At 53.9% G+C, this 19322-nt stretch overlaps 1 protein-coding gene across 2 annotated transcripts in view; it reads right to left on the reverse strand.

Annotated features, from left to right (window-relative positions):
* The window catches only part of Rxra (retinoid X receptor alpha), a 188166-nt gene that overhangs the window by 81761 nt on the left and 87083 nt on the right, over positions 1–19322 (reverse strand). Inside the window, exon 1 of one of the 2 annotated variants that reach the window (XM_036184802.1) lies at positions 7060–7157. The exons of the other annotated variant lie outside the window; for it this stretch is intronic. Within the exon in view, the coding sequence (XP_036040695.1) occupies positions 7060–7087 (28 nt within the window). The 5' untranslated portion in view covers positions 7088–7157. Of the gene's footprint in view, positions 1–7059; positions 7158–19322 lie in introns of those variants that run through there. 2 annotated transcript variants of the gene reach the window in all.

Raw genomic sequence — 19322 nt, forward strand, 5'->3', positions numbered from 1 at the left:
CTTTGCATGGTCCAAGGCAAAAACACAGAGGGTAGCCATGTGGAAAGCCAGCGAGCCTGTAGACAATGAGGAGGGGAGGCCACCAAGCTCCTGAAGCCCAGGTCAGCCACCTAGGGCTCCACTTCAGAGATCCTGGACAAATGAAGCACCTCCTGAGCCTGCAAGCAGCTACTCCAGCCACCTGGACTGTCACCGCCTGACCTCTGCCCGGGGCCAGCACGGACACTTAAGCTAAATTGGTCAATTATGGGATACTTAGATCCCTCACAGGGCTTCCCAGCCTCCCTGCGCTCTGGGCCGCAGCACCAGGAAGCCAGTTGAATCAGTAACCTCATTACAGCCCGCGCACACCCAGTGGCTTTGAACTCCGCAGGGCTTATCCACGGGCACTGCAGGATTTACACACACACACACACACACACACACACACAGAGCCTAGCCTAGACCCAGCCTAGCCTACTCCCCTCCCTTCCTGCTCAGGATGCTATAGCCTCCATTGACAGACATCAGCACCAGCTCCAGGATGCTGTCTGGAGAGACTTGGGTTTGGCCAATGGGCCAGCAGAGATGCAAGGAGGCTAGGGCAGGCTCTGGTCTCCACAGAAGACAGACATTGGGCCTTTAGCTCCCCCGAGTCTCTAGCCCAGCTGACAGAACTTGTCTCTGGAACATGGCCGGTCATTATGAAGGGCAGACTTGAACTTGGGCAAGGAAGAGTAGGCACACCTGGATCTCCCCCAGAGAGACCCCGGTGTCCCAGTGTCAGACCCTGAAGCCTTTTCTTCACCATGGCCCTCAGGGTCCCTACTCTGATCCCACAGAGCAGTCTTGCCCAAGGCCAACCTGGTCCCTAGCTAGCATCAACCAGTACACCAGGCCTGCCTGTCCTCCCAGGCCAAGGCATAAATTTATGACCATCATACTGTTCACTCACCTTTCTGGGAGACCCTGAAGGCACTCCCTGACATCACAAGCCCCAGGCCTTGGGATATATTGGTTAATGGGTTAAGGGGCTTCCCCAAGAACAGGCCAAAGGCATAAATGCAGGAAGTGGGTAAACTACAAGGAATGGGCAAGAATGGGTCCTCTCCTCAGTCATCATAAGCAGGGCCACTGGCCAGGAAAGGTGAAGACCGCACAGGCCAGGCCAGGGGCCAGCCTAAGCCTCCAGGAAGTTCCTGGGAGCCCCCTCCCCAGCCAAGACACTGTGAGGAGGGGCAGAGTCAAGGGCTCCATAGCCAGAGAGGAGATACTTAGCCTCACCTTAGAACCAGCCCACCACCTCCAACCCACTGCTGCACAAGCAGGCGGCCTGAGCTGGCTCCAGCCCAACCTCACACAGCACCACCTCTCGCCAGGACTCTCGCGTCTAGACCTGCCTTTGGGCCTTTGGCCTGGTTGTTCTTGTCATGCACCCCATCTCTGCCATCCTCTCCACGGGCTGAAGGACAAGGAGGCTGTCCCCTACTTACATGGGGACAGAGGCCACCAGCAGGCCTGAGGCCTCCTTAGGAATGCATACACATGTGCATTCGTGTGTGTGTGTGTGTGTGTGTGTGTGTGTGTGTGTTCTAGACAGGGTCCTTGCCCTGCCGTGAGGACACAGTGGAGCTGCCCTCCTCTGGTCCCCTGCCACAGGCCCCTATGGATCCTGCTGGCAGACAATTTGGCCCCGGTAAGGTGAGGCTGAGTAGCCAAGCCACTGGGTCTTCACAAGGTACCTCTTTCTTGCTGCCTCCTACCCACAACCTTCAGTTGCCCAGTGGAGCCTGATAACTTCTAGATGCTCTCAGAGTGGCAATCAAGGAGTCTCCACTCTCCAATGGGTCTTGAGGAAGGAGGGCAAGACTCCCAAGGCTCAAGGTCCCAGAACCATCACAGTAAGACCTCAGACCTGAGATCTCAGTCAAATGGCAAAACAGCTCCTCAGCGTCGGGGTGGAAGCAGAGACAGGAGCTGGGCTCCTGGGGAACCAGACTGGGCATGGACCCCACTCTTGCAGGCAGTTTCTTGAGATGCTGAAAGAACAGGACCTGAATGAGTTTAAGAACAAGTTTTGGCCCAGCTGAAGATCAGGGCTGGGCCTGTCTGGGAAATCAATCTGCAGAGCCGAGAACCTCACAGAGACAAGACGCTACAGTACCAAGGCAAACAGACCTGGAGCTCCCCATCACTAGGTGAGGTTGCCCCTGATCCACCCACAAAGTCTGAATTAAGGACCAGTACACAGCAGGCACCCAGTGGATACCTATCAGCACCTTCTCCAGGTGGGCAGGTCCTGAAGAGGACGGGAGAGATTTAAAAGTACAGGGGCTGTGAGGAAGCAGCCAGGGGTCTCCAGATCCATGGGAAGTTTGGGAGGCCCTAGGAGGCCTGCCGCACTGGCTTGCTGCCTCTTGGAGGGAGGGGGGTGGAAGGCAGCACCAGGTAAGTGTGAGGGGGTGTGTATGTGTCTGTGCACACCCAGGCCGCTCCCCACATGTCCCGGGCCAATTTTATTTAGCTGCTTTCTGCTCCGTTTCACGCTCATTCAGCTGCTGAGCTAGACAATTGCTTTGTAACTCTAGGGTGCAATTTCCCTGTCTGTGAGGCGCTGGGGCACGACTGCTCAGAACATCTCGCGCACCAGACTCGGGTGGGTGTGCTCACGCTCAGTTCTTCGCTCCAGTAGACTCGCTGAGCCTCAGGGAGAGTCATGCAGCAGCTGGGGTCTGTCCAGGGAGCCTAGCAAGAGAATGGAAACCTAGGCAGAGGACACCCAGCCAAGGGGCTGCCAACTTTTCACCTCTGCTCCCATACCCCACAGCACAGGGGAGTCTCAGGATGGTTTGGGCTCAACACTGGTGACCTGGCCCTATCCTGATCAAGGCAGAGGCCCAGAGAGGACCTCAATACAGGTCTCACCTTGGGAAAGAAAGAGATACACCCCACAAAAAAGCTCTGTGAACTCCCAACCAGCCTAGGACACAAAACGGGCTACATGCTCAACAGTCTTGAAAAACAAAGAATGTGTCCATTTTACAGATGCAGGTGGCTGGTATCAATTGTACGGATGCGTCTGTCCTTCAGGGCCCTCTGTGGCTGTGAGGGAGGGCATGGCCATGGAAGAGAGTCTGAATGGAAAGGAGGAGGGACAGGGAAGGAACAAGTATACCTTATAGCAAGGACATGCTACAGGCCCATGGGCAGGTGGACAGTCCATCTCCTCCAACCCTTCCCCAGCACTGAAACCAGCCTATTTTAAAAGCACTGGGGACTGATGAGGTGACTTAGTGGATAAGGTACTTGCTTACCAAGGACTGAGTTCGATCCCTAAGACCTACATGGTGGTAAAAGGAAAGAAGCAGCTCCCAAAAACTATCCTCTGACCTCCATACAAATGCTGTGCGTGTGTGCCTGCAAGTACACACACACACACACACACACACACACACACACACACGTAAATAAATGTAATTTTAAAATTTTGTTAAAAATAACACTGGGACAAAGGTTTGGAAGGTGATCTCCCTGACAGACACACTCCCAGCTCACAATCCAGACACCTACACTCAAGAGCCAGGACTCCTGCCCTCCTCTCTGGCCCAGCTGATGGCCAGTTCCCATGAAAACTCACCAGCCAATTTGATACCTCCAGGCCTGCCTGACCCATAAGCTTTAGGCGTAAGGAGCACAGAAGGAAGGCAGGTCTTGGCTTGTCCTGGCCCTAGGCCATCTACGAGGCCTACGTCTTGAGACAGCTGAGCCAGGTCCACCAGCCCAATTCTCTGCAGAGCCAGGCCTCACTCACCACAAAGACCCTGGCCCTAACATGCTCCAACATAGTGAGACCCCATACCACTAAAGATAGAACGCCCCAGGCAACCTCACTGACTGGTGGGCCCAAGACTCTAACATACCACATTCTATGCAGCTTGGTTCTGTCCACACATGTGGATACCAGAACCCCTTTGGGTATGCATGGCTAGCCCTTGGGTGAAGGGACACAGGCCTAAGCACCCCTACAATGACCACAGAGTGACAACCCCTCTGGACCTCCTCCTTTCCTAAAAGAAGGCATGAGGGTGGGGCAGGGGTCCAGAACAGTCATGGCATGGATGGGACAGGACACTAGCATAGCTATCAGAGGGTCCTCTCTGAGGAGGTGCACCTAGCCCCTGCCCTGAAGGACACACACAGCTGGAAGACCTGCCTGGGGCCTGGCAGACCTGGACCTGGGAGGCAGCCCACAGCAGCTGCCCCATGTGACCCAGCTGCCGACTCAAGTCTACACCCCGCACATCCCACAGACTCTGAGCAGTGCAGACGGGGCTGTGTGGAGAGCTCCCCACCCTCAGTCTGTCCTGTGGGCCTAGCTCTCTGAGCCCACATCTGAGACAAACGCTTGTGCCAGGCACAATAGTCAGTGCCAGCCCAAAGACGAACACAGGCAGGCAAGGCCACCGCCACAGTCAGACCACTGTCAAGGGGTCACTTTTTCTCACCCTAACACTTCCTCAGTCAACATCAGGATCCCCTCCAGAGTTTCCCAAAACAAATGCCCAAATCAGTAGGCTGCTGGGGGCCTCCTCAGGCCCAAGCTGGACTCCAAGCCCAGCCTCCTGAGAGTCATGTGACCCTGTTATTTCGGGACGCCCGGAATGTGCTCTATTTTGGGTCACAAGGGCTCTGATGTTACTAAAAGCCCCCTCAAGCAGGCCGCAAGTTCACTAGGTCCCCAAGCACCCCACAACAGAGTGGTTGGAGGCCTAGAGCCCTGCTTCTGGAAACCTGTTACCCTCACAAACAAATGGGCCACTAACAGCTGAGAGGGTCAGTGCAGTCTTGGGACCTTTGGACTCTGCAGGCTCAGCCTTCCAGTCCCACCATCCAGGCTAAAGCCAGCCCTTACCCCACTCCCCGACCAGCATGGAGGAAGGCCAGCCCTGGGCAGCAAGGCCAGGAAACAGGGGCTGCCTGGGGCAAATTCCCCAGCCTCCCTTTCTTCTCAGATCTGTCCCATACAGATCTCAAGGGACAGAGGCTCGGAGGCTACCTGGACTTCCAAACCCCACACAGTGCAGGCTGGGAAGTCCCAGACCCCAAAAGTGGCAGGGCAGTGAAAACGATGGCCAAACCTTCCTAACCACTCCAAGTCAGACCAAAGCAGTCAGTGGGGACCCTGGATGAGCCAGATCCTCTGACACTCAGCCCCCAGGAGGGATTAGGCTGTGTTGACAAAAGGGCTTAGGCAAGTAGCCGCTTAAATGGACCTTCAACTGTACTGGACTTCAGAGCTGGTCACAAGCTTAGTAAAAAATAAAATGTAATCAGAGCCCAGGACTCACCACTCAGCCTTGGGGCATGGCCTGCCTGGGAGGCCACAAGCTGGTCCTCAGAGGCACCACTCTGTGAACCCAAGACTCCGGGTCTTCTTGTTGGGGACAGAAGCTCTGAGACACAACTCCTCTTCATGGAGTAGCCACTCTGCAACCTCATTCCCAGTTCTGTATGTGCCAACTTCTAGAATGGGCTCTGTCTCTCCTGGGGTGTTGCTTCTCATCCCAACACCTAGCCCAGGTATTGCCAGTCCCTAGCCGCGTCAGGGGCTAGAGACTGAGCAAAGCATTCCTGTCCTGAAGAACCCTGCTCTGTGCACATGAAGGCTTGGGCGTCTCTGGAGCCCCATCAACCCCATATCAGACCCCACAGCAACAGTAACACAGCTTTCCTGTCAGTGGACTTCGGCAGGGGGCTCCAATGCCAAATCCACCATTTGTAGTCTTTAAGTGCGGCCTCTCCCAGCCAGTTTCTCAACTGCAACATGGACAGGAGTTTACAGCCCGGAAGGCAGACACTCAAGCTCAGCTGAGCCGGCCATGGTCTCCATCACTATTCACAAAGCCGGAGAGTCTGAGGCTTTAACAAACTTAGAACACTCTACCCATGTCACTGCAGCGGACCTGTCTGTGAGCTCAAGAAGCCTGGGGTCAAGGGGTGCCACCTCCCAAATCACCAAAAGTCCTGTAAGCTATACTGGGTTCTGATCACCCCTCAGGGTAGCCAAACTGCACCCCAAGCCTCATAGAGGATGAGCAGGCAAAGAGGCAATGATCATCGTGGAGCTTCGTCCATAATCAGCTGTCCTGATTTCCATTCAGCACAAATTCTTCACCAGCCTGACAGCCTAGCTGCCGTCCTCACCACCAAATTAATATCCTTCCCAGAGCTCATTTATAAAGCCTCTCTACATTGCTTCCCTCTGGCTCCCAAAACCCCAGCAAGAGCAATGGGTGGGGGGCTCCGACCCTGCTTGGTTCTACTCCCGGAGTTGGCAGGCTGTCTGCGGCTGCGAGCTGCCGGCCGGAGGGCAGCAGGACAAGAAAACGGACTCTTCTGCCGATGGGCTGTCCTCCCCCTAAATACCAGGGAGAACAACTAGAGGTGCCAAAGCGTGGGGCCCCAGTTCTGGATTTGATGCTCCTGACCAGAGGCCCCTGGGTGACCATGCCCACCTAGGTTTGGGCTGCTGTCGGGGAACGGCAAGATCTCACGACTCCGTCCTGGGCAAAAAGACACCCAGGGGCAAGCGGCCTGCTCCAAACAGCAGCCCCACGAGCCGGGAGGAGCAGTGGCCTCCAGAAGCCCAGCGCGTCGCCCCCATCCCAGTGCCAGGGAGGCCAGGAGCCCTCCAGCGAGCGCAGAAGTTGCTCCTCCGGCGTGGCCCGGTTCCTGGGCAGCTGGGGCTGGGCGCCCCGGGGTTCCGCGGACGCGCTAGGTGCACTATGAGGGACCCTCTCCACGTCCCGAGCGAACCTGCCGCTCGCCCCAGCCCCGCCGCCCACTCCCGCTCCCCGACAAGTCAAGAGGCCCGGCGCCCTCTCCCGCCGCGCGCCCGGGCCCGGGAAAAGTTGCCCTGTGCCCACTCGCCTGCCCCAGGCCCGGCGCGCCAACTCTCGGTACCGGCACGGCACGGGGCCCAGCGGGCCGGGCCGGACCCCCAACGCGCGCTGCGCACGCGCCCCCGCCCCGCCGGCCCCGGTCCCCTCCCTCGCCCGCGCGGCCGCGGCCGGCACTCACCGAGCGGCAGGAAATGTTTGGTGTCCATGTCTGCGACTAACTCATGCCCGGCCGGCGGCGCAGCAGCGGGGCGGCAGCGCGGCGGCCCCCGGCGCGGCCGGCCCGGGCCCGGGCGGCGGGGAGCCGGCGGCGGCAGCGGCGGCGGCGGCGCGCGGAGGCCGCGGCGCGGCGAGTTGTTGCAAAAGTCGCCCAACAATGTAAACTACTTGTGCCTGCGCGCGCCTTGCGCGCGCGCCCGCCGCCCGCGCCTCCGCCGCGCGCCCGCGACCCGCTCCGGCCCGGCCTGCAGCGGGGGGAGCGGCGGGGGGCCCGCGACGGGCGCGGACTCGGCGCAGCGCCGCCGCCGCCACTCGCCCCGCCCGCAGCCGGTGCGCGCCCCGCCCGCCGCCGCCGCCGCCGCCACTACCACCGCCGCCTCCCGGCGCTCGCCTCCCGGCCCCCGAGTTGTGAGCGTCCTGCAAACTTGCAAGTTTGCGTCTGCCAGGGGTTCCCGGGAGCCGTGGGGCGGCGGCGTGGGAGGAGGGCGGGGCGGCGGGCTGAAGAAGCCTTCCCTCCCTGGCTGCCCAAAATCCCCGCGGCCCGTGGTGGAGGAGGAGAGCGGGCCGGGAGGAGAGCCCAGCGGCCGGGCCATTGTCTGCGCGGACACACAAAGAGGCCGGCCGTAGCCGCTTGGGGACCCTGGTCCGGGAGGACTCCCTATGGGAGAGCCGAGGCCCTCATGCACCCCGACGGGCACTTGGGGAAACTGAGGCCTGGGTGGGGTGGTGAGCCAGAGGCAAGCAGCTAGGCAAGGGGACGCCCCAGTCCCGTCCCACTTACACGCGGGAGGCCCAAAGAGGACAGTGGTGTCTGACCAAACGCCTGACTGGGTGTTGGGGGTGGAGGGGGGGCAGTAGAGAGGGTTCCGTGTACCCCTGTTACCCCGATGGCCCCCGCCCTCCTCTGAGGTGCGAGGTTCGAGAGGCGCTGCTGTCCACTTCGGACGTCGCTCAGTGGCCCCAGGCTATTTTTATACCTAGGGCAGCTCTCTGCCCTGACTTTTAAATTCATGATTTGTTTGTTTAAAAACGAAAGGAAGCACTCCTACCCAGGGAGAGCCTGGGCCTCCTCCGCAACCCGCCCGCCGTCTTGGGCGGCTGGAATTCGGATTTGGGTGTGAGCTACCTGAGCAGAGCCAAGCCAGCCTCCCTAAGCGCACTGTGTCCCGGAGCCAAGCCAGGCAACCGGCAGTCCCGCCTCCCTCCACTCCCAGCTGGTGCCTGCCAGACCAGCATCCAGCGTGGAGGCCCTGGCAGAGGGGCTTACCAAAGTCCACAGGCTGCACAGAGTGAGTGCTGCCCAAAGAGAGCACCACCCCTCAGGACAAAAAGGAAAGCCCTGCCTGGGTGCACTACTGCCACCCTCCAGAACTGCACTTATCCTTCTGTGTAAAGAGGAACAGTTATGGGACCCTCCTAAAGACACTTCTTCGAAGCATCCCAGAAGGCCCACAGACCTGTGGCAGAGCAAGGCCATCCCTGGTGCTCCTGTGGAATCTGGGGAACCTGTCCATACAGGGCAGGAGAGAAGAAAGAGCACTAAATGCCTTGGGCTGTTGCTACAAGCCAGGCCCCTTTCCCAGGCCTGTCCCATCGGGGTGGTTCCCTTAGTGTGGCACATGACTTGTGGTGCTTCTGGTGGTGCACCTTGACCAGGGGGAAGGCCCCCAGACGCCTTCCTTGATGGGGCCATTTTGAGAATCCTCTGGCAGGCTGTGAGTAGGTAGAGCTAACTCCCCAGCAAGGCCAGAGACCTGTTCTTAGAACCCCAGGGCCACACTTGGTGGGCAGCAATAAAGCACTGCCCCTCTACCATGGCCAGTTGGGTCTATGGGCTGCAGACAGCCTGCCCACACTGAGTCTCAGAACAGAGAGGATGAGGAAGGGTGGGGGTGGGAATAGAGACACTTTAATGGTCCCTGGTCTCTAATATTGTGGACCATTCATTCCGTCAACACACATCAGCAGAGTCCAAATTGAAGACTTGCCTCTGAGTTCTCAGGGAAGGTGTGATCAAGACAGGAAAGGCAAGGGTAGCCCCCAGCTCTGCCTCCCACTATCTCAGCCTCACCAAGCTACTCCCCTCTTGCCCCCAGTTCCCTGATCTGTAAAGTGCAGACAATCCCACCCTCGGCCAGTGGAATGACTAACCAGGCAGTATAGACTATTATGCCGGGAGGAGGGCTTGGCAAGTGACAGTTATTTTGTCACAAGATAGGGAAGACTCACAGGCAAGAGTGGCCACACCATAGTTCAGGCTAGAGCAGTGCAGGCCAGAACCAAAGCACCATCAGTGGGGAAAGGAGGACAAGGCCCAGCCAGCCAGGGGCTCTGGTGACTTCCTGACGGCTGGTCCTTGAGCTGTGCCATAGAGAAGGGACATGTTTGTCCGGTTGAGTCAGGATGACACACCCAGGTGGAAGGGCTGGCATGGCAGTGGCCTAGAGGTAGGAAGAAGCTAAAAGCCAGGCTGGCCGTCAGACCACACCACTCGGGTCAGTTGTGGGAAAGCTCAGCAAGAAGCCCCACCGCTGGCAATGGATCTGAAGTCACCTGATGATGGACAGCCCGACTCATCCCAGCTCTCCCCCAGCCTTACCCCTTGCTGTGGAAAGCTGTGAGTGCTGGGAGACAGAGAGGCCTGAACAGGCACGTTTCCATGTGGGAACTTTAATTGGGGACAGAGACAGTGGAAGGTTCCAGAGGTAGTACCTGCTTCTAAGAAGCCTGATGGCTCCAGGATATGGGTGGACAGTGGGGAACCGGGGGTCCATACCCTACTAATCCCATCCAGTCTCACATCCAGCCTCAGCTGGAGGCTGAGCAACTCTGAGCCTGATCTTTCTAATACAGGACAGGGACACAGACGGGTCCCCAGAACAAAGGGCAGGTAGGTACTGGAGGGAGGCCCTACCTCAAACCCTCCAGCTCTGGGATGGAAACATAAGCAGGCTGCTTGTTCTTTCTGCAGCCCCTGTGCTCTGCCTTTCCCTCAACGTGGGGCTCTTTGGTGGGAGTGAACGCACACGAAACTGCCAGAAACAGTGGCTGCCTCAGGGACCGCGCTGACCATGGGAAAAACTACCCTGGCCCTTGTACCATGCACTTCAGCAGCCCAAAGCTTCTGTGATAATGTCCCTCTGCTTATGCCTACAACCTGAGAGCCCTTTGTTTTGTTTGTTTGGGGTTTTGTTTTGTTTTGTTTTTTTAACTCCATGAAGGATGCTTTTTAAGGTACCTTGGCCCTTTTCTTACACTGCTCCGGCTCAGCCTGGTAAACAGTCTAGAGATTGCCTAGTGAATGGAGTTTTTAAAGGCCAGGGTTGTTGGGCACCCTGAGGCTACATCAGACAGACATCTGGGGCCCAGCAGTTTCTGGGACTCGAAGGGAACTGGGCTGTCCCCATCCCATTGCCAGTGGAATATTCTTGATCAGGAAGTTCAAATCCTGAACTAGTGGTAGAGAGCAGGGGGCTGGGGTGCCCAACCCCCAACAAAGTAGACTAGGAACTTAGCATTCTGCTGGACCCGCTTCCGAACTCCAACCCCTGACCTACAGAGTCCTTTAGTCACCTCCCCAGTGGCTCAGTTTGGAGTGGCTGTGAGCCAAGCTGGATGATGTTAGGCGAAGCTCAGAGAGGCAAGGCCATATGGAGCTGTGACTAGCACAAGGGGCCAGGCTCAACCCCCTCTTCATGCCTGTCTTTCCAGAGGGTAAGAGCAAAAGCTGTTTGGCCCCACTTGGACTCCTGTCTGTCCTGATTGGTGGCCACAGAGGACAGTGGTGCCTCTGGATCAGGGCCTTGGGGGGGAAATGTCTTCAGTCCCAGAGGGACCCTTCTGTCTGTCAGCAGCAGTAGAAAAGCACAGGGAGAGACAGACAAGCAAAGCTTACAATCAGGACCTCTGTGGAGAGAGAACAGGATTAGGGGGCAGCTCTGAGCAAGAACCTGTGAGATTCAGGAGCCTCCAAAGAATCCAAACCCATTGCCATATTAAGCAGTTCTAGGGGTGCTGGGGAAAAGTAGAGGGACAGGGGTAGATGAGAGAGCCCTATTTCGTAGGTAGAGACACTGATTGAGGCCGGTGCAGCAGAGATTGACTCTGGGTCCCACAGTGGACCCAGCACCATGGGTACCAGCCAGTGACCAGATTTCCTGAAAAGTCCCCAGAAGACTGCCAGTCTCACACACCTCCATCCAGTGAGCCACAGCACCTGCCTTCTCACAGGGTGTGGGTCAGAAAGACAGGGCGGGGGATCGCAGGGAAGACTGGAGACCAGAGAGAAAGGACAGTTGATGGACCTGGAGAACGGGGTGCTGGGGGAGGTGCCAGGAGGAAGGGGCCAAAACCACCAACTCTGCTGTGGCCCTCAGACAAAGACCCTGCGTGAACTTCGTTCTCTTCCTCTGTAAGATAAGAGGACATGATCAATGGCTCACAGAGGACTTCTTGGCTGAAAAATGAGATGATGACCATGAACAGTAGTTACGAGCACATCACAGGAACTGGGAATGCCAAGGGAGACTCCCAGCCTAGCACAGGATCCCAACCTCACCTGAGAGCGGGCAGTGTTCTCTCCCTGCCTCTTATACCCCACCCCTCTCCACATGTAGCCCATCAAGCGAGGAGATAATGTGTTTTATCGGGGCATTTATTATCAGCAATTGCTCCATAAATTTCCTGTTCACATACATATACATACGAACTGGATAAATATTCAGAGAAAAGACTCCCTGCCCAATCCCCTGATGTTGCCAACTTGCCCCCATAAAGATAACGGGAAATGATTCATAATATTTATTTGACAGACATGATATGAACCGTAATAGTCTGTTGGGATTAAAAATATCCGTCTGTCTCTGTCATCCACCAATGTGGTTTAAATATTATGTATGTGGCCACTGTGGCAGCAGGAGAGGCAAGCGGTTATTGATAGCGCCATAAAGAAGCGTCATTTTTGCATTGAAGAATGGGTAAAGTAACCCTGGAGTTTGCCGGGCTCTTTTCCTCAGGGCTTACAGCAGGAGAAACTGTACTTAAAATGCTGCTCTTCCCTGCCCAGCCCTCCAACCAACAAATGAGGCAAAGACACACCCCTGCACACATCATCCAGCCAATGCTGGCTCACGTGGCCCAGGAGAGGAGTCCTGGCCAGGCTCCAGGCTGCAGCTCAGCCTAGGGAAGCTACCATCCAGCCTCTAGAGGTCTGGGACCAACTGCAGGCCTCCAGAATGGGAATGAAGACCCTGACGGCCCACACTTTACCTCCTACTAGTCAGGCTGTTGCCAACCTCTGCCCAGCCCAGAGCAAGCAGTACTTCTACCCCCACCCAGTTTACCCTGCTTTAACCCCCTTTCCAGCTCCCTTTGCCCTGGGGATGAAGTCCAGACTCCTAGCAAAACTCATGAGGCCTGCCCTCTCCCTCCCTCTCTGAGTCATCTTCCTCCTGCACACCAGCCCTACCCACAGCCACCCTCCTCAGGCTGGCTGAGGAGGGGTGGCTGCCCCACACCTCATCTACACTGGCCCTCCACATTTTACGTGAAGGCCCAGCTTCCATTTGACACCCACAACAATCTGCTGGCCACACCCACTCACCAATATACACATGCCTGTATACACACACACACACACACACACACACACACACACATCCATCTTTTTAAACTCACTGTAGGCAGGCTTATAATCCATAGCTATCCATGTTCCCCACCAGACAATATCCCAGCACTTAGCTCATGGAGGGACACAGGGGCATTGTTTTGAAGGGGCCTGAGGGAGGCATTTCCAATCCCTATATCACAGTCCTTCTCCACTGAGGACCCCCCCCAAAAAAAAGACTTTCCACCCCAGGGCCTCAATTTATCTATCAGTACAGCTGTGCCCCATCCCCCAACCCCAGCCTCAAGATCTAGGTCCCTCTGAGACAAAGGTTCATTTACTCATAAAGACTTCAGGGGTTTGCTTTGGAGAGCAGCCAATGGCCTGCCACTGAGACAGTCTCTGAGAGAAGGTGGCTTTACCCCCATCCTACTTCATCCTGGGCCCCTAGTCTAGCCCCTCATCTTGAGTCCCAGAAGACAAGACAGGCACAATCCCTGGGGGAGCCCAGTCCCTAGCTGATGAATTACCAGCTCATGGTGACAATTGGCCTTTGTTTGTCTCTCTAATAAGGGTCCCCTTCCCCCAAAAGAGCCTCTTCTGAACTGAGACACAAGAAGGGGCTGTCCTGGAAATGAGGTCACCCGGAGGAGGCCAGACAGATGCCTGCAGTCAGCAGGCCTGAGAGCTTAGCCCCAGGCCGCAGAGCCTCCCTAAAACAAGGAAATACCCCAAGACAGGTCTGTACTGCCCAGAGCATCACTAAGAAGCTGAGGGGTAGCACTGGTCTTATGTCACATTACATATGTGGCCCGTCACTACACCCTGCCTGGTTGAGTCTGGCCTCCTAGGACACCTGCTTCCCCTATTCCTAGCCTCCTATTGAAGCACTTACGTGGGGCTCCCATGACATCCCTGCTCTCAATATGTACTCCAGACTTGAAGGTTCCTGCTGTCCTAAACTGAAGCTTCCCTTGGGCAGGACACCCCTAGGCTGCAGGAGCTCTCTGCTTCCTTCACAGCCTATTGGAGTCCTTCCCCAGGGTGACGGAAGCCCAGAAAAGGCAAAGAGATAGATACAGAAGGGAAATGGCCTATGGGCTGCTCAGGGGCTCAGCAACCAACACCATCTATGAATGTCCTTGGTATGGAAGATATGAATCAGGCAGAGGGATCACACCCTGTTTGAAGCTGATTGGGAAGCCCAGACCTTGGTTAGTATGCACTTGCCTCAACCACCTGATGTACCCCTGTAGTAACAGATTTCAAAGGAATCTTGATCTAGAAGTAATCCTAACATTCCAGCTTCTTGGCCTATAGCTTTAACAAGTGGAAGGCTATGGGCATTCAGGAACGGAAGCTAAGGCTTACATCCCCCTTCCACAGCAGCAGAGCAGGGAAAGAGCCCAGCTCTGCCAGTTCTGTGCACCCAGACAGCTCTCCTCCCCTGGCTATGCACTGTCGGTGGTTGTTTGGAATTTTGTTATTATTGGAGGGATGTTTAGCTTTTGAGACAGTATGGATGCTATTTATTGATTTCTGGTTTTTATTTTTTCTGAGTGTCCTAGTCATTCTTCTATTGCTGTGAAAAGACATCATGACCAAAGAAAACATTTAATTGGGAGATTGCTTGCAGTTTCAGAGGGTTAGTCCATTATCATTATGGCAGAGGCACGACAGAAGCATGGTGGCATGCATGGCATTGGAGCAGTAGTTGAGAGTTACATCCTGATCTGCAGACAGAGATGCCTAGAGGGGCCAGGGAACTGGGTCTGGGATCAGCTTTTAAAACCTTAGAGCCCACCTCTAGTGACACACTTCTTCCAACAAGACCACACCTTCTAGTCCTTCTCAAATAGTGCCACTCCCTGGTGACTAAGCATTCAAATATATGAGCCTTGCTTCTAGGGGCCATTCTTATTCAAACCACCACACCAAGTTAATCACATTAATGTTAAATCCAGACACAGTAGAGAGATGTTGGGATCTCAGGTCTTTGGGGCTCAGGGTCAGACCTATCTGAGCATGTACCCTTCTCTGCTGACCAGTCAAATTTCAGCTATCAGTGTCCATCTCAGACAGGACTGACCATGCAGTGCTCTCTCCACCAAACAATGCAATGTCTCTGAACCTAGCCTGAACAAATGGTCACACATGGCAGGGGCAGCAGGATCCTGAGATCAGGATGGGGGGAGTTCTCTGTGCTGCAAGGGCTGGAAGTTTTGTGACAAATTTGTTGGGGGCTGAGCCACATATAAATCATGTGTCTGGAAGCTTCAATATCATTCTAGTGATGATACCCTTGCCCCAAAATTCATGGCACCATGGCTGCCAGACAATGCACATCCATGTGAGCCAAATCTATCCAAGGATGTAGCCCTTAAGGTTTGAGCTATGCTAGAAGGCCTCCCGTAGCCTGTTCAGCCTCTGGTCTCAACATTTAAGAAGTTCTTCCCTTGGAAAGCCAAGAGGGAACCAAGTGCCTCTCAGCAGATCTGGGAACCACTCAGAGATGCTGAATGGCTAGGAAGGTTCCTAGCTGTCAGGTAGCCACAAGGACAACAGCAGAGAGATGAACTCTGCTTTGCCCATCATACACAGATTCACAGCTCAGCTGGGAATGAGTGCCAGTACCTGGGACAGCTGGCTATCATTCGCTGCACTGTGTAGACTGCCCCTGTGGTCAGCAGTGCAGAGGAGCTGGCCAGCCATGGGGCCCTGAGTATCCTCACATGAGCCTGTGCTAGAAGTGCTACACCACAATGCAAGGGAAAGTGAAAGGCAGTTTAGCTGCATAGACAGTGGGATCCCAATCCCCAATACATACGGTAAAGTTTGGAAAGAAATGCACCTCACCCTACTCACTGATGAGAGTGAGGCTGTAGAGAGAGCCTGGGCTTGCACAGCCTCCTCTGTGCTTTTCCTTATCTTCCCCCAATGAATTGTATTGCTTTCATGATCCAATATAGTCTTGGACCCCCACCCCCTGGGGTCGTATGAGCTCCAGTAGGACAGCACCTTCCCCCACCTCAGCTGAATTGTCCATTGCCCCATGTCACTCGTGTAACATCAAGAAGCAGTGTTCAAACACCAAGGACATTCTCCTTTCTTGATAAGTGCCACAGGCCACAGGCCTTCCTCAGCCCTGGTCAGCCCTCCCCAAGGGCCAGTTCCCCTCAGAGAGCCTGCAGAAACCCCAGGGTCTTCCGTATACGATAAGAAGGTGTTCACTCTTCCCTCTCCGTGCCGCAAGGAGATTTATCTGATCTGCCTACCCTGTCACTGAGCCAGGCAAGATTAATAATGCACTTAATTTCACAAGCACAGAAGGTTGCATCTAAATGGCCAAAATATTTGGACCACAGCACGACAAGTGAGCTCATTTCAGTGGTTTTAAAAGCTGACGCAGACAGGGCTTGGCTTGGTTCACAGCTGTCTTGTGCCAGCACAAGTGAATGGCTCGCTCCTCCAGGAGGAGGGCGCCCTGGACCCCAGTGCTCCAGACTCCAGCAGTGAAACCCAATACCCTTAACACCAACATACTGGACCCAAGGATGCCATTCCCTAACACCCCAAATCTGAGCAATCTAGGCTGTAGTACTCCCAAACCACCACCTTAACCCCAACATGCTGGACCCAAGATCTTACTCAGATCCCAGCACCCCAGACCTTAAAACTCATAATCTGAGACACCAGCAGTATGAACTCCAACACCTCAGCTGCCAGCACCCTGAACTCAGTACCTCCAAGCCCAGGACTCTACAAATACTTCCCAGAAGAGAGTGTGGAGGGTCAAGGCTGCATGCGACAAGGAGTGGTACTGTGTGACATATCCCAGTGGATACACTGGTATTGGACACATGTTCTGTGGACCAGGTCCTATCCAGGACAGATAAGAAACCCAAAGCACAAGGAGATGAGGAGGAAGTGACGCCAGGGCACTGAAAAGGCCATGGCTTTCACTGCAGTGAAACCTGGGTTGGACTGGCCTCTGGGCTCCAAGCCTGGACAAGATTCATAGTGCTTCTCCATTATTTTCTGTCCTCTATTGAGTGGGGGCAAAAAATCAGGGCTTGGAGTGGGAATAGATCGGCAATGTGAATTGTGCCATACTGTGGTTATCAGGCATCAGCCCAGAAAAGAAGCAAGATAAAGGTTCCTCCATGCATAGACGGATGAGATAGTGGCAGCCAGGCAGCAGCTATGTCTGAGGAAGCCACGGTCTGTAAGAACACATGCTGGCACATGGGTCTGATCAGAGGCCCGGAGCAATGGCCAAGGAATGTGACAGGACAGTGCTAGTGGCAACGGAGAGTGGACAGACATGGTGTCTGGCTATAGTTCAAGGAAATGGCTCCTGAGAGAAGAAAGATGGCAGGGTCTGAGATGGAAAGGGTGGGTTGCACCTATGTGGGAATCCACAAAATTCCTGTACTTTCCACATCCACCAGAAATTGCAAGAATTTATCTAACCAGGGACCCATTTCTTCCCTAGTGCTTTGAAATAAAATCACACATATCCAGCCTGACCTCTCTAACTATAAGGATAAAGTGATATCAAGTCAAAATGTGGAGGATGCAGCCAAAGCTGTGCTTAGAGGAAAACATATAATTTTCAATGCTCATAGTAGAGAAGTCCTAAAATCAATGAGCTAAGGTCTACCTTTTATTTTAATAAAAGTTTATTTTTTTAATTCTTGTGTGTATGTCTATGTAAGTGTATGCACAATGTGTGTGTGTGTGTGTGTGTGTGTGTGTGTGTGTGTGTTGCCTTTGGAGATCAGAAGAGGGCATCAGATGCCTTAAAGGTGGAGTCATTTGTGAGCCATGCAGTTTTGGGTTACAGGATCCAAACTCTGGTCCTCCAGCAGAGCAGCAAATGCATCACTCCAGCCCACTAAGGTTTGGGCATCACTCCAGCCCCACTAAGGTTTATTTTGAGATAATTTTTTAAAAGTAAAAGAGAGTAAATCAAAAATAAGAAGGAAGTTTTGAAATAGTAAAGATCCAAGCAAAAGTCAAGAAAACAGGAGTAGATCACAGGAAAACTGAAAGGCAAACATTCTTTGAAAACATCAACTGAACTGGCAAGAAAAGAGCTGAGCACAGAAACATACAGGACTGAGGATGAGAACCCGTCATTGCAGATGATAAACACGGTGTGGAGATCACAGATTAAACCTTCACCCTCAGCAGTGGAGAGATGGCTCAGTGGGTAAGAGCATGTGATGCTCTTGCAGAGGACTGGAGGTCTGTTCCCAACACCCATGTCAGGTGGCTCACAGCCACTGTTAACTCCAGCACTTGGAGATCCAATGCCCTCTTCTGGACTCTATGGGTACCTACACTCACATGCACATACCACCCCACCTCTCTCTCTCTCTCTCTCTCTCTCTCTCTCTCTCTCTCTCTCTCACACACACACACACACACACACACACACACACACACACACACACACATACACACACACGCATACACACCATTTTAAAATATATCCTAAGGAAAAAAATCTTTAACCTCGCGAGATGTGGCAATCAGACTAGCAAGATGGCTCAGTAACTGAAGGTCTCACTGCACAGGTCTGATGACTTGCATTAGGTTCCTGGAGCCCATTTAAAGGTGTAGAGAGAACTAACTCCAGGAAGTTGTCCTCTGACCTTCTCATGCACTGTTACTTGCTTCCATGAACACACATCATACATACACATACAAACACACTATAATTTTTTTAATATGTGGCAATACATCAAAAGATACAGGCTCTTGAACAGTACACATACTAAAATGAATAACATGTTAAGGAACCAAACTCTGATTGACCCTGTAACTATTAGAGAGACTGAATTCATCACAAAACTTCCCAAAGGACTACCCAGACCTCAGTGGCTTCACTAGGAAACCTGATCAGTCATTCAAGCTTTTATCAAAGCTTTGTGAAAAAAATGTTTTCAAAAAATTTCACAAAATCTTTACTGAAGCATCAAATCAAACTCAGCAATGTGTGAAGAGAGAAACACCACAAAGCCAAGTGAGGTTGCCACAGGGAGGCAATGCCCATTTCACACTTGGAAAACAATCAGGAGAGTTCACTGTATCAGCAACTAAAGCAGAAGAGTCATAGGAAAGTTTGATTGTTTCTTGGGGCTGGAGGGATGCTCACACATTAGGAGTGCTCATTGCTCTTCCAGAGGAGGGAAATTCGGTTCCCAGTGCCCATCTCAACCAGCTCGCAACAGCCTGTAACTCCAGCTACAGGAGATCCCATGTCTACTTCTGAACTCCTTGAGCATGTGAGCACAGGTGGCATACACATATGCTTGTACTCACACACTCGAGTGCACTCACTACACACACAATTAAAAATGATAAAATAGCTGGGTGTGGTGGCACACACCTTTAATCCCAGAACTCAGGGCACAGAGGCAGGTGGATCTCTGTGAGTTCAAGGCCAGCCTGGTCTACACAGTGAAACCCTGTGTCAAAAAAGGAAAAGTTACTGAGGAAGGGGGGAAAAGGCTGTAAATAAATGACATACCGTGTCCAAGGATTAGAGAACTTGATATTAGATTTGGGAATTCCTAAATTGATTCTACACAATCCAATCAAAAATCCCTATA

Source organism: Onychomys torridus, chromosome 4, assembly GCF_903995425.1.
Source record: "Onychomys torridus chromosome 4, mOncTor1.1, whole genome shotgun sequence".
Taxonomy (NCBI): domain Eukaryota; kingdom Metazoa; phylum Chordata; class Mammalia; order Rodentia; family Cricetidae; genus Onychomys; species Onychomys torridus.